General features: G+C 42.6%; 1 protein-coding gene across 1 annotated transcript; it reads right to left on the reverse strand.

Annotated features, from left to right (window-relative positions):
- Positions 1-1,888: 1,888 nt before the first annotated feature.
- Positions 1,889-14,950, reverse strand: tbx5b (T-box transcription factor 5b). The gene is made up of 9 exons (XM_033618650.2): positions 14,504-14,950; positions 13,504-13,677; positions 13,086-13,180; positions 12,656-12,775; positions 10,827-10,974; positions 9,147-9,299; positions 7,216-7,307; positions 6,009-6,262; positions 1,889-4,146 (listed from the first exon to the last, which is right to left on the reverse strand). The coding sequence occupies exons 2-9, from the start codon at positions 13,669-13,671 to the stop codon at positions 3,569-3,571; spliced, it is 1,608 nt and encodes a 535-aa protein (XP_033474541.1). The 5' UTR covers positions 13,672-13,677; positions 14,504-14,950; the 3' UTR covers positions 1,889-3,568.
- Between the last annotated feature and the right edge of the window lie 1,343 nt (positions 14,951-16,293).

Consider the following 16,293-nt stretch of genomic DNA (forward strand, 5'->3'; position numbering starts at 1 on the left):
CAAAGAAAAAATAAAAGGTAATATTTACTTTCAAACTTCTGAAACATCAAATTGCATAGAACCAAATCTTCTCTATTTTCTGCTGCATTCCAGTGTACCAGCTGTTTAACTTGCACCATGATGGTCAGGAGTTACTGAGCTGTCGCCCTTTACTGCCACAGAGACGGAGCACCATCAGACCCATAGAGACGAACCATAATCAACTTTACCAATTACACTCCATTTCAGTCCACTTATTCCACACAAAATGGCATCACTAATGCCAGACATCACACAAATGCCTCTCAGTGTCCTGCAAGAGACTCCAGATACACATTTATAGATTCAAACCAATAGTTCAGACTGTAATGAAATAAGCCTTAAATAAGTCTTTGATGCCTTTTAAAAAGCCTTACTTTGCAGGAGGAATTACTCCCTGTAGCCGAGCAGCAGCTTGGACAAACAATACAGCAGAAACATAAGCCCTCCTCAGCAACCCTCCCAGTTTAGTTGCCATACAAAAATATAGGTCTGCAGGCCAAATGTGTGACATTTAAAAATGTCAGTCTTTCTCTGTTTTGACATGTAGTGTCTCATCTGTGGACACAACAAAAAAAGATGTGTGTATATGTGGTTGTTTGTGCTCTGTGTCTGTTAGAAACCATTGTGGAGTAGCAAATTTGGATAAGGATGAGAAAAGGAGAATATGTAGAGAGGGCAGTCGGAGGGGTTAGTGGTGTGTATGTGTGTGTGTGTGTGTGTGTGTGTGTGTGTGTTGAGGGGGACGGCCGGGAGATAACGATAAGCACCACTTAGGCTCTTTGATCGCAAAGGTTCATCAATCTACTGTCTAACCAGTGTGTCTGAGAAAGTCCTCCACAGATGGATTAAGGTCCTTCACACACACACACACACACGCACACTTTCTATGTTTAATATTACTTTACCACTTTACCCAAAGCTTTATTCTCCCAGCCCACTTCCAGCCATACAGAAGTCATCACAGCGCTCTCTTACTGTACAAGCAAACATGAAGCGATGCAATCCATCTTCAGAGTCAGAGGCCCTTGCATGGGACTACTCCTCCCCCCTCCTCTCCCCCTCTCCTCATCCTGGCTGGAGTTTGTCTGGAGACAAAGGGTTAAGGAGGAACAGACCCTCTGAAGAGCTGCCTGCTTAACCTCCGACCTTATGGTGTGCAAGAGGGAGAGAAAGGAAGAAAGAGAAGAAGAGAGGAGAGAGAGGGAGGTTTGACAACTGACATATAACCATGCAATTAAATGTAAATACACCCGGTTAGAAGTTTAATGATTTAGCAGCCTTCTCTAAATAAATCTCTGCACGTCACGTCCATTTGTTCTTTCAAAATAAGTGCGTTGTAAACTCTGAGCAGGTGTAAGGTGGAAGAGGTTAACTTTGCTGTGAGAGGAGACGGGAAGGGAAGGGGGGACCATAGGCGCACCCCCACCTTTCTTTGTCTTGCATCCCAGCAGACCCCACCCCTCTCTGGGCATCAGTGAGGGGGTCCAGCTGGTGGAGACTGGAGATGCCAAACAAACCGTCAAAGATAAGAGGAGGCGGACAAGGTATGCACGGCACCCCAGGACCCACACCACTCTGGGGGGGTTTGTTGTTGAGTGTAAGAGTTGGAGACACTGGGGTCCCTTATGCTTGATAAGACAACTTGCTGTTTCAACAATACTCTCTACAGTGTTGAATCAGATTGTTGGACACTTTTGGACACAGACTGCTGTTGTTATCAGCTCCTTCATATTGATACATGCATCGAAGCTGATAAACTGCACTGCACTTAAAAGAGTTTCCACTGCTGAGGAGCTGAACGTACTTTAAATAACCCGCTGGGAATGTTGATAGTTTGTCTCTGCACAAAGAAGAACACTACAACCACTTGACTTACGCAAAATTCTCTAAAATTTATTTCTGTATATAAATCTCTTTATTTCCATAGAACAGAAAATTTTGTTTGTTTATCACAACTATTTATCACCACTTGGAGATGGAGGGTGAAACCAGAAACAAACCTTCAAAGAGAAACAAATATCTCTGAACAAAAAACCTTTTGTTTCACAAGTTAACAACAAACTAATCTTTACAAATCTAGAGTAATAAATACTATTAGCAGGAACGAGGCTATAAAAAATCTCATTGTAACACACATACTCTGTCTCTCACACACACAAACACACACAAATCAAATACATATCAAGGAATGATGAGGATCTGCTCTCTGAATACGGATGGTTTGTGATGTCAGAGCACCTCACATGTTACTGCATGTAAAACACCTGGGCAGAAATATGAAAACTGCTTCATTACACAGAAATCAACCAAAATCTCTGCTTGCACAGTGGATGCGACAAATGTTTCTTTACATTTAGCTAAAAAGAGGGACGTAATGCTGCTCAAATCTGCAGGGAAATGTATTTAATCCCATCTTGTCGAAGCAATTAATGAACAAATGCTGTCTGGACATGACAGGGAGTGACTGAAAAGAATATTTGGACGAGTTGTTGCATCAACATTATCCCGCTTACAGCACTGTGATTCTTTATGTTTGCTGAGCAATCCTCGCATGTCAAGGATCAACGCTGGACTCATGAATAATTCAGAAACAAATAAAAATGGGCCAACACACACACGCACATGAAAAATGCTGCGCTCCTGCTCTGACTGGTCAGCTGGGGAAAAAAGAGAGGCTCGTGCCCATTGGCCGGCTCCCAGGGAACAGGGACAGCTGATTGGTCAGCTTGGGGTGACTGAGAGGACAATGGTGACAGCTGCATGACGCTGAGTTGTGCATTTACCCAGAATGCAGTGGAAACAGTGTTTACAGGTCCTTCAGCCTGTAGCATGGTCTAAACAAACTGTTTATTTCTATGGTGCAGCGCCTGCAGCTACTACTGCCTGTCTCATTGGAAATTAACTCATAGCATCCTTGAGCTGAGCTGACATAGGCTTTACATACAAACACACACACACACACACACACACACACACACACACACACACACACACACACAGACAACTCATGCCTTTTCTCCTTCACTGAGACTGAGCATGGAGCTGTGCTTTGCTCCACTAAAGACAAAAAACATCTCCCTCAGGCTCTGCTGTGAGAGCTGAGATTATTTTGGTCAGAAAATGTTACTGCCTGTCTGACAGTGGGTCACAATTAACATCCTTCACAATGGAGAGAGTGGGAGTCATTGAGAGGAACACAGCCTAGTGCTGCTCATGGTCCGGCCTTAACGGGGCTCACAGTGCAAACAGTTGGATGACACCAGTCTTTGGGTTACGGAGAGACGATAAAGTACAACTTTGTGCTGGTCAGACTCTTTTTTTTTAAGCTTTGTGGATGTCCAAGTCCAGTCTTTAACAATCCACAGCTCCATCCAGCACAGGGGAGAAACATGACGAACAGATGAGACCTCTTCACACAATACAAAATCACACTTTTCACAATTATTTTACAAAGGTAATACCATATTTAGTCTGTATGTAACGCAGCATCCTTCAGAAGGGAATCTCTGTTCACTGATCAGTCTTTCAGGTTTGTCCTCTGGTTCAGTTAGGAGGCTGCACTCCATTCTGCGACACCACACCTAATGTGTGTGTGCGTCTCGAGTGTGTGGTAGAGAGGGGGAGACAGGTTGGGCGTGTAGCGAGGATACTCTCTGAGAGGAGGGCTGAGCTGCCTGCTGTGAATGTTTTGTGAGCTCTGAGATGGAGGTCCAGAGCTCTGGCTCTGATAGGGGTCGTGGGTGATGTGTTCTCCCAGCGGAGGAGAGCTCTGGTGGGCTATGGCGCTGAGTCGAGAGCCCTGAGGACTGGAGCTGTAAGGAGGGTGAGGGGTGTAAGGTGGGTAGGGCTCCATGGGGGTCATGGCAGAGGGGAGCGGGCAGGTGTACGACCAGGATGCACAGTTGAGTTCATCCAGTCTGGGCTCTGAGCCAGCAAACATGCACGCCTGGCGCTGTCCCATGTCTGAGCTGTAGGGGGAGTCAGTGAGTGGGTTGTTGGATAGACCGGGTGGAGGAGGAGGATAGGAGGAGGGGTGGTAGTAGGACTCGCCCTCACTTGGAGAGGAACCGGTGAAGGGTTTCTTGTATGGGTGCTGGCGGTTTCCTGATGAGCAGTTCTCCTCCACTAAACAGAGAGACAGACAGAGAGAAGACATTGTGTTGAATTTACATTTGACATTTAAGACATGTGAGAACTGGGCCAGTTTCAGATCAGAATTTCAGACTTCCTACATCAAACAGTTCAAGAAGCTGAGGCGAGAACAAAATGTACACATGAGAAAAAATTTAACTAGTTTGGCAGTTTTTGAGTATGTATGACATTAACTTAAAACAAACATGATGCCAGAAGAAAAAGATCTCATGTTTTATTCCATTAACTATAAGGTACCTGTCGAAATGTGTCAAGTTTACTTATTCTTTGATCAGATGGTTTCTGTTTCTGGTTTAAATCAGAATTTTACCAATAATGGACTGTATTGTATTTGGACAAACTGCTTATATAGACCCTTTAATTTAGACAGCGTTTATTATTTAAGAACTTTGGCTTCTTAATTAATCAATTAATTAATTTAATTAATTTTAAAATATATATATATAGCATAAATCAGTCTTTATGCTATTTTATTTTTGTGAGGTAAAAATATGAAGGACCCTGATTATTAATTTGCATCCTAAAATATAAAACAATAGATGTTTGCTTTTGGCCCGTGTATCCCTATTAAGTTTCAATTTTGGCCCTCAAATAAAAAGAAGTTTGAGCACCCCTAGCATAGGCCGTACTTATCGTCAGTGCAGACCAATCTGTAAAGTATCATAGTTCAGAATCAAAAAATTTGAGATCTATTTTTTTTCATCAAGCAGCAGCCTGAAAGCACAGATTACTCGTCACCCATGATTAGTTATCACTTAAATGTAACATAAATTATGTCTCTCAGGTTGTATTTAGTTGCAGCCTTACAAAATCCTCTGGAATCTATTTAGTATTTTCAGCCTCATTGCATTTATTCTGTTGATTAAAATGTCTGAATGAACCCATGCACGCATGTGTAACTGACCAGACATGAAAATTATGTAGTTATTCATTCAGCTGCTGCCTCAGTAAATCTGACACTAGTTACACACAGTTTGCAAACACAGAATACCAGTCACAGCACAAATTAATGTGTGAATCTGCTTTTTAAGTTAATTTAGTTTTTTTCCAAGCAGGATTTCCATTAATTTCAGTTGACTTACTTAAAATTTTAGGACTTTTGTAGTAAAAAAAAAAAGGTCAACATTCTTTGTAAGTTATATTTTACCTGTGGTAGTAACATAATCCTTATTACGTTGTAGTTGGCTGACAAATATCATAATTTTTAAACCTTATAAATACATGATATGTGGCAGTCACCTCTGAGTTTTCAAAATTGTCCTCGTAGCTGTGACTTGGCTGTAACTTAAATGGTAAAAATAAAGATAACCAAATAGCATTTCAATTCTCTGACTTTAATACTGGCTGCCTGAAAGTCAGGAAATCAATCTTAAAACATGTAAAATCACTGGAATGGTCCTTGAGCTTTCACATTTTGCAGGTAACCACAAACAGAATCTTAATTACTATAACATTTACACAAAGCTGTTGCCAGGCACAAACCTATGCCAGGCACAGTGTTGGGGAGTAACTAGTTACATGTAATCAAATTACAAAATAAATGTAATTACTGAGAAAAATATGTTATTAAATTATAGTAAATAATCAAAATGCTGTTGGTTAAAGGAGTTACATCCAAATATATTCTTTTCAGTTAGATGTTTATGTGTAGAATATAGCATTCATTCTGGTGCTTTGCATCTGATTTTAGTAATCTGTAACCAATTACTTATCAAAAGTAACCTTCCCAACACCAGTCAGGCAGTTAACTAATGAAATCTCTACTTGTTTTTTCAGCTTGAGATAAACAGTAATTTTCTTTCACACAGTGTACTGAGGGCTCTGCTTCCTCCTACCTTTCCTCTTGGCACAGTGGTAGACCTGCGGCTGCTGGCCATGCTGCAGGTGAGGATGAGGCAGGGTATAGTGTGCAGGGGGGGCCCTCAGCAGCTCCTGAGGACTGCCGCTGCTCAAGCCGTTCTCACAGCTGTAGGGGGACCCGACAGCGTCAGGGGAACCCCTCAGACCCCGACCCTCCCCACTGAAAGGACTCCCGGTGGAGCAGGCTCTCTGACGGACAGTACTGCGAGGAACCACAGGGTAGTCCTTACTGAAACAGAGAGAAAGAAGAGGGTTGAGAATTATGTTTGAAGAAAAAGTTGGCATTTAATGTTGTTGTGGCCTCAGGTGTGCTGCACAAAACCACCTCTCCTGACTCTGTACGAGTATTTCTGTTACATTAAATTCTGCCCGGCTGTACTACCAGTGGTCTTATTTTTTTTCCTTTCCTTTCTTTCAAGTCTACTTTGCTGTTCTCCATCCTTTCAGCTCTGATCTCTTTCTGTACACACTGCCCTCTTGGTGAACTCTGTGGTATGTAGGGGACAGCAGGCCACATCTCCCTGACCCTCGCTGAGAGAGTGACACACACTCGTGCATGCACGCACACACAGTCAGTCCTGTTGTGAGATAATACGGCGCTCTAAAAATAAACATCCATCCGTGTGTCACTTCAGATAGACTCTCCTCTCCTCTGCTCTTGTCTGGCCTCCACCAACCACAGCAACACAATAACACAGGGGTGCTGCATCTAATACCACCCTCTCCTCTCTGTCCTCCCCCTCCCCACAGTAACAGCCTCTCCCATTGGCTTGTTAAAATCTCTAAACTGCCTGCCACAACAGGGCTTGAACGGAGATTAGATCAACACGCAAACAGACACCATGTACCCAGGGCCATCAGCTGATCAGCAGTGACAGTCTAATAGACCAGCAGCAACGTGATATCATCTATCTATCAATGCAGGGGCTGACGCTCGGTGTGTCGTGTTTGTGCTGCACGCTCTGTTTGAGGTTTGAGGCTAAGATCAACCTTCAGGTGACAATGGCCCACACACGCACATGCGCACACACACACACACACACACACACACACACATTCACAGACACACTCTTGTCTTAGAACATATGTACCCCATCATAACTACCCTCAGAGAAAGTAGATTTTGTTTCCTATGACTGCTCACACACACACGCACACACACACCATCATAGCTGGACTCACCCTTGTAGCTTGGCCATGCGATGCAGCTCATTGTCATCACTGCCTCTGAAGCCCTTTGCAAAAGGATTATTCTCGATCTTCAGCTGTGTAATCTAAGCACAAAACATAGAAAATCTTTAGCTCAGACACATAGGCATTACACCACAGAGCAAACTGCACAACACAGGCCTAAACAAACACATTGTTTCATGCAAGTACAGACACACAAAGCCACATTCAGTTTTCAAACCCTTCTTTTCATTGACTGTAAGTCAATAGTTTACTATTAGTGAGAGGCCCCTGCAGATGTTAAAAGCAGCCCCGCTGCAGCTCTGCACGGCCAACATTCCTCAGCCACTGACGTTTCCAATGGAGCGGACAGTGTCCTCGCCAGCTGACACAGAATAAACTGTTTACCTAAACAGTCGCCAGGTTTAAGGATTTCAGGCCAAAGCTTTTAGAGGTCCAAAGCTGCTAGCTTTGATGTTTAAGTCTTCAAACTTTTCTCAGTGATGTCATGGAGGGAAACCTTCGCGCAGTGTGTCCATCACACAGCAGGCAAGTGGACTGGAGATCTGACACAAACTGGGGTCCAAACAAACTTTGAAGTGCCGATAATACAGATAGCCTTCACCAAACCTCTGGCTCGACAGCTCTAATTTCATACTCGAATGTTGGAATTTACAGTGTGATATCAATAGTATTTATTATTGCGTGTATGATGGAAATACAAAGTTTAAGGTTTTTGTTTGTTTTTTTTACACACATTTGATCACACAAATTAATAGCTCAGAAAGGTGAAAACTTTTTTATACTCAAAATCAATTCAGTGGTTAAGTTTAAAATACATATATTTATTGCATTACATCTGAGTATTAATATACATTAAGACATTTTATAAAATAGACAGTTACAACAATTATATTTAATCATTATTATACATAAACTACAATGCTAAGGCTGGTCAGTATGAGTAAAATAATAAATAAAATAAATAAATAATGAGGTATAAACTTTTTAAACCAAAAACTATATTTACTATTCTAAATTAATTCATGCAAATTATTGGATTAAACATTTGTTGCAAATCTATTTTTTGAGCCTTGCACCTGTTTGTTGTTTTTAATATACAATAAATAATATAACACCACTTTGAAACTGTGGATTAATGTGCAGAACTCCGGCCTCTATCTTTTAAGTGCTGACTAAAAATTGTAGTTGAAATTCATCCATTTATATTATGAATGTTTTGTTATGAAATGTGATCAAATTGAAGCTATCTTGTGAAAACTTAACCATCAGAGCGGCTTAAAGCTGCAGCAATCTGTCTTTCTAGTAGACGCTGAGAAAACTGAATCAGCCAAGATCAAGGGAAAGAAACAGGTCATTACAGACCAACACTCACACACACTCTCTCTCTCGCTCTCTCTCTCTCTCTCACACACACACACACAACTTATTTTTGGACATATTTACAAACATTGAGTAAGGCCACATAAACAAAGAAGATGCAAATTGACTTTCTGGATACAAAATACAGACAGTAATACAAACAAAGATGAAGTGTGCTTGTGAGTGTGTGTGAATGTGCTTGAGACACTGAAGTTTGAATGTGGCTGGTGACCAAAGGCAAATCATACCCATATCTAAAGGGTCACAAATATGACAGTAGACCAGATCTGATTTGCACACATAAGACTTTGAGATTCATTTCCATAATTGATATGAGGTAGCCTATAGCTTCAGCCTGTGAAATAGCAGAACGCTTCATATTCACACACCAAGTGCTGTTTAAATGTCGCTTTGTGTAGTGGATTCCATTTTTTAAAACCTCAAATAAAGATTAGTTTTATCCATAAACTTGGGACTTGGGTTGCCCCTTTCCAAAGACAAAGTGAGGTTTTAGTTCCTGTATTTTAGTGGTGGTCCACTGTGTCTTGTGTAAAGCGTACCTTGTGGTTCTGGTAGGATGTCACGGCGATGAAGGCCGTCTCAGAGAAGACGTGGGTGCAGAAAGCTGTGTTTTTTGAGCCAAAGCCATTGTTCTCGTCCGCCTTGACAATATGGAGGCGAGGCTGGTATTTGTGCATGGAGTTGAGTATTATCTGCACAGGGGAGAGATTGAGGAGGTGAGATTGACAGACCTGTCATGTTTCCCACCAGCAGATGCTGAGACCCAGACTAGGCTGGGGTCCAGGTGGAGGTTAAACCCAACTTTGAAGTTACCTAAATTTCTTGGATGACATGAACCTTTAAAACAGGTATCCGTTCAGATTAGTCGGCTGAAACTGATGTAAGCCAAGAGGAAGGGAACCAAATCTGTATTTTGTTTTACAAGGCTGTAGCCAGGATACTTGTGTCATATATCCTGCATGGATGTAAGAATTTCTACCTGATTCAATTGACATATGTCATGTAGGCTATTTGTTCTTTTCTAAAGGTCTTATTTTCATGTCAACGTACAAAAGAATTTAATGTGTGGGACCAAAGCTAGCTGCCACCTTAAAACAAATTAATTAAGCATAGGTCTATTATACACAGTTAATTAAATTTAATCTGGGACCATTTCCTCTCAACCACAACTAAATAAAACATGGTTATTATATAAGACAATTAGACTCAATGTGATCTGACATATTGGAAACAAGGCCTAAATTTCAAAACATAATTCAATGTTATCACTGATCATTAACCTGGCAGACTATGTCTGGAGAAACTCAGAGTTACTTATTGGGAGTTGTGTAAGGTTTGTGCACTTGGTGACCACTTACTAACGTTTTTCATTCATCAAAGGGTTGCTAAATTTGGCTTGAAGATACCAGCATTAACAGCTCCGTACATTCAGCCCACAGTCTTCACTATTTCCCACGACACTGGCAACTCCACAAGTGTTTTTTTAATTGGATCACGGCCCTGTGTGTATGCGCACGCATGGGCGCGAGCACATTTGTTTATCCAGGGGGGCTCAGTTTAATCGCAGTGACGTGTCCGCCGGTGACATACATTAGCTAATGGGCTTTAGAGTCACTGTTATCATTACCTCTAATTTAACAAGCCTGAATAGATTCTGTTTCTATTTGTTTCTGCTCTGCGTGCGCACCCACGCACCAAGACGCGCGCGTAAAAACAATATGTGCTCACCTGCTTACAGCTCACTGCCTGACGAGGTGCAGTGTGTATGGCCTCTGAGTGTTACTGTGGGACAGCTGGGGCAATGAAAGCTGGGCATGGCGGGAATGAGTGTCTCTGTTGAGTCTAAAGTGTGGCCGCTCTGCCCTCGTGCTGATTTGTGTTGTGTTGTGATGTCTGCTGAGTTATACAGGCTAAAACAAGTGAGCTATTGTGGTGATGCCTGTCTGCCTGACTGGAGCACTGGCTGTACTTCGTGTAGTCATTCTTCTGCAATCAGAAACATCACTCAGGGTTGATTATTTAAAATGTATATTATGGCTCTGTGATGGCGACAGACCATTTTCACTGGGTATTGTTCATGAATTATATCCTGTAGTGTTTCATACAGTCTCAAAACTAAAGGCCCATAACAAATTCAAAGGGCAAAAATATGTTCAAATAAATTCAAGTAAACACAGACCAGGACAGGCAGTCAAACGCTATTAAGAAGACAGACTCACATGTCCAAAGGGGTCCAGGTGGTTGTTGGTGAGCTTGAGCTTCTGAAAAGAGACGAGCTGGCGGCTCCAGTGGGCCCCTGTGGCCGGAGAGTCCGGATGCACGTAGAGCCTCCCGGGCATCGCCGGCTCTGCCTTCCCCGTTATTGACCTTTACAGCAGAGAAAATGCAGCAGATCAGAAAACGGTCAGACACTGACGCTCAGTAGTTTGCCTGACCGGCAGTGCACCGCTCTGCTCGGCGCCCCGTGGCGCAGGAGGCCTGCTCTGCCGCCGGCTGCAGAGGGGCCTATCTGGTGCTTTAATTAGTCCGACATGAAATGCACCGTGTTTTGCAGAAGCTTACACAGATAGCCACATCTGGACTTTAGCCGACCCAAATTAACTCGGTCTCCTCAAAAGTTGCTGTAGCTTCAGTCTTTTTGTGCCAGAGAGGTGCCGAGCAAGACGCCTGAAACCAAGGACGCAGGTCTGGTGTCAGTATTAAAGGGGTCACAAATGAAACCGGGTTTGGGGTCGTCTGCTAGAAAATCTTAAGCATCAAACACTTGATTTCCTACATTCTGGTGAATTTTTATGCATCAATTTGCGCATTATTTTATGGTGTAAATGTTTTTAATTTTGTCAAAATAAAAGTCCTCATGTTCTTGCTGGAGGGGAACAAATGCACGTGTGTCCCTCCTCACGATAAAACCAGGAACACAAACGCCTATTGTCGAGGAACAGACCCTAAAGACCTGTTTGAGAGCGGGGGGGGGGGGGGGGCACTAGGCTTTAACACTTCCAGGTGAGCATCTCCTTACATCTGACGTTTTACAGGTCACACACAAAAACTAGGGCCGAAAATAATTAAAGGGGATGTGATCTAATAATCAGTAGAGTCAAATAATACAGGCCTCGAAGAAATATTAACCATTGTGTTAGAAAAAGTGCTGCATGCAGTCTGGCCTGTGAGCCTGCAATAGGCCTAAAGGTCAAATATCGTGACCTAGAATAAATAAATAAATAAATATGAATTAAAAATACAAGACAAAAAAACATAAATTTGGAAAGAAATTTGCAGTCTGCTATAGTCGAGGGGATCAACCCCCCACCCAAACAGAAAAACTTAAAAAATGCCTGAAGGCCAGCACCGACTTGTCTCTGTAAACACCGCTCGCCTCCATTACGCACTGAGCCAGGGCTGTATAGGCTACTTTCCTGTTTCCAGCCCGTTATACCGAGTGTGTGATGCTCTGAAGAGACAGAGCATTGACGGATCTCACTGCAGAGTCCGTGCCCTGTTCGGATTTCCCCCTCAGCACAACAAACATTTGAATGGGAGCCTTTAATCCGGTCTGTGCCGTCTGTCCGCCCGGTGAACCCTTCATACTGATTTAACCGGCGGGCAGACACGGGGGGAAACACGGGGAATTAGGCCAACACAGTCTGCAAGAGGGACCCGACGACCTTTAGAGGCAGAGATGGAGAGGAGGGCACAACAACATGGTTCGCAAAGATTTCTTCTTGCAGAGGCTGAGATTTCTAGTGCAAAATTTACAGTGGCCACAAATAGCCTACCAAAAACAGAGGGGGGGGGGGGGGGGGAATAGGCTGCTATCTATCTATCTATCTATCTATTTATGCATCATTCGCTCCATAAACGGTGTTTAAAGGGTTAGGCCATATCATAAATAAAAAATTGGGTGTGTCATGGGAGAGCTGACCTGCGCACTCGTGCACTATGATGGATGCATATTTCATTATCTTAGCCTACATCGCTCAGAGGTTTTGAGGAGTAATCTAAGTTTGGATTTTGTCCATTACTCATGTATAAGATTTGATAAACCAACCATTTGTTGTCTGCAAATTTGTAGCGATGGTCGTCCCCGGGCACAATGTCCATCAGGAGTATGTACTTTGTTTTTGGGTTGAGTCCTGTGACCTTCACCTTGTAACTGGGGAACATCCTCCTACAGGGGGCACATTCAGGAAAAATATTAATATTCTCTTATTAATCACTAATCACAGTCAGATTTAAATGATGAAATTCATGAAGTTAGGTAATAAAATAAATATCCAGCCTTCTGTGAGACAAAGGTCCCCTGAGGCCTGGCGACATTCACATAGTACAGTTTGTCCCAGATGTATTGTTGGGACAGACATGCGGTTCATAAAAAAAGGCTGTCTCGTTCATTCAACTCTGTCGCTTTTAGTAAACATGATGAATTAAATATGCCCACTGACAAAACAGATAGCTATTTTTATCTTGTAAGCTTTTACCTTCCAGCCTTGGTGATGATCATTTCAGTTCCTACTTCATCAAACTTCGTCCAGAGTTCCCTGTCGTGGAGGAAAACTTTGATTCCCTCCATCCCCTGCAGCAAAATATAAACAGTGCTCACAGCAACTGAAGAGGACGTCTATTGGAAGTTAAATCAGAGCAAGACACAGGGCTCAAAAATGAAACACAGTTTAATTTTTGAAAATGTAATCTATAATATATACATATAATAACTGTATTGAAATTAGAATTTCCTGGTTAATAATATAAAACTAAACTCGCATCATTTAATAAATACTGAGTTGAATATTTCAGGTTCAGGGTGCATCAATATTTTTTTTACTTGAGCGAAAACCGCAGCAACTTTTGGATTAAATTAGGCCAATCTGAAATCAATAATTAATGATCAATGTTTACATTCTGGTCCGCGGTACAGGCCGGTAGCTGTTGGCTGGATGCTGTCTGTGGTGACGCTGGTGAGTTCAAGGTGTAGCTGGGATTTTCATGTTTGGTGTCTTTTGGCGAATCCATGCAGTCCGAGTCCGGGCGCTCTGCAAGGCCGAACTGGTCCCCGCCGTTTGCCATGTCCCACTGACACACACACACACACACACACACACACACACACACACACACACACACCCACAGGTAAGTATTTTTATTGTGAACAGGGTTTGTCATGACTCATAACACACGCAGCTGTCTGATAGAGTGGGTGGATGTCATTGGAAATTTCCTCTCTATCCTACAATTAATAAAATTCGAAGCATGTCTATTAAGGTAACTTAAAGTTAGTCTCAACTAAATTCAGATCTATATACAATATATTCTCTAGCCTATTATACTTTTGCAGCCATCAGGACAAAACACCAATGCCCTAACTAAAAACTATGAAGGCTGATGCAACACAAACAAGCTGGTGAGGACACACAGAGAGGCGGTCAACTCTGGCCTCTATTACAAACACACTGTGGTGAAAAACAACTCTCTTTGCAAAATAAAGACAATGATTATATTGCATTACACTGATTTACACTGTAACTGATTCAATAACCTCATCACAGGCTTCAACTTAGTGAACTTGGTGAAGGGACACAGCTTGCTATTGATCATGCAAAATTAACAATCATGTCAGACTGTATTATGGCTACAGTAGTAGCATAACGTGCCTTGATATTCATATGTTGTGTGTCAACCTTACTACATGACAATAAGGTGATGTTGGAGTTCACAGTGTGTTAACAGCTGAATTGCGTTAACTACACCCTAACCTACATGCTGTGTAAAAATAGAAGCAGCTCTGAAAGTGCATATCACTAACATCAAATAAGCTAACCACAGTCTGTCTGACCCTTGTGTGTTTGTGTGTGTGTGTGTGTGTGTGTGTGTTTTGGATGGTCTCCCTGAGGGCCTTTACCTCAAACGCACTGCTCTGCTCTCCCTGCAGAAAACACGCTCATCCTGCTACTGCGCGCTCCGCAGCCTGCTCGTGTTTTGTTATTTTAGCTCGCTTTGATTTCCACGAAATTATTATTGTTTCTTAAAAATCCAACTGTCCAAATGTTGTGGTGTCGCCTCTTAAAAATCCACCACGCTCCCCGTGCAGCAGCTCCGAAACATCATCGTGTTGTTTCTCGCTCCGTTGTCCGTGTCCCTGCGCGCAGACCGCGGCTCCTCCGCTCCGCTGCCTCTCCGTCACCGCCGGCTGCAGACGCACAGATCCGTTCAAAGCGGATGTAATTTCCTCCTCATTTATATCGTTCCTCTTTCTTTATTGCCTTCGCGGACTCAGTGGCAGCCCCGTTCTGAACCCCCGCTCATCAGATCCTTCATTACAAATGGAGTCAAGTTCGCCTCAGACACTCTGCCCTCCCCCTTCTGTCGTCCCTGCGCTCCCATAGGTCTGCACGGTGCATCGGTATCTGCAACCCAAATCACGACTGTGACACTGGCCAATCACACACACACATACACGCACACGCATTCACACATAGACATGGACCTAGATGCACGCACGCGCACTTGGTATTGACTGATTTGTTTTTTAAAGCATTTTTATTAATTCTCACAGTGTCTGCTTGTCGCTGTGAGAATACATCATCTATCACATCATCCTATTTTGGTGTTAACATCTCACACACACACACACACACACACACACACCTCAAAATAACTGTTGACTCCTTTTCTGCCTGGAAAAAAATCTGGATTGACCATTTTATCCATTTACCTGCCCTGACTGATCAGATCCTGACTGATTAGATAAACCTGTTACTGTATAGTCCAAGTCCAACCATCTAACCATTAATGTGAGATGACTACAGTTCACATCAGGATGAAAATGAAAGAGCTATTTCTAACCTAAATGTTGAGGTAATTCATCCCCAATCCCACATTCTAATAGAATAAATCCTAAAACGAATAACAGGGTGTATTTTACCCGGTAGCACAGGTTACTAAAAACCAATAATAATTCATGTCAGCGCCCTACACTGCTGAATAAAACACAAGTGTAACTCGTTATTAGTTACAACACACCCAAATGAAACTAGGGTTTGGTTTGTGCATTTCCTGCAATGATTAAAAAAAACACACAGGTCTAATCTCACTAGAAACACACACACGTTATCTCATAGTAGACTGCAGATAGGCCTATAGCAGCTGCAGCAGCAGCAGCAGTAGCAGCGGGTTCACGCGAGCGCGCATCACTTTGATTGGATTACTGTAGATCCTGATAACTGGAGGCATCCAGAGTTGAAAGTTGAGGGGGTCACCGCGAGGTCAGCATGCTGGCTCTCCATTTCTACCGATTTCTACCGCTCTGACCTCGCGTTTCCTCCTCCCCTCTATTCACCCTGACCACAGTCTGCTTATTCAGAGTGTGTGTGGACAGATCTGACCATCATTTGACCATTCTCTGGCTCATTTGTATTTAATTCACACGATAGGTCTGTGGTGTTGACTTTATCTCTACTATAACGGCATGTGTCGAGATTTATGGCGGGTACATGATGTGAAGCCACCTACTGAAGAAATACTGTTGCCTATCCATACAATGATTTTCAATTTATATAAAATCAGAACTATGCTACAACATAAGTACTTAAAATATTGAAACAAATACTGCATCAAAATGAAATTAAATATTACAGCCCGTTGGGAAATCTCGTGCGTTATTGTGCGGCGTTTTTGCGCATATGCATGTGC

The sequence above is a fragment of the Epinephelus lanceolatus genome, chromosome 9 (assembly GCF_041903045.1).
Source record: "Epinephelus lanceolatus isolate andai-2023 chromosome 9, ASM4190304v1, whole genome shotgun sequence".
Lineage (NCBI taxonomy): Eukaryota > Metazoa > Chordata > Actinopteri > Perciformes > Serranidae > Epinephelus > Epinephelus lanceolatus.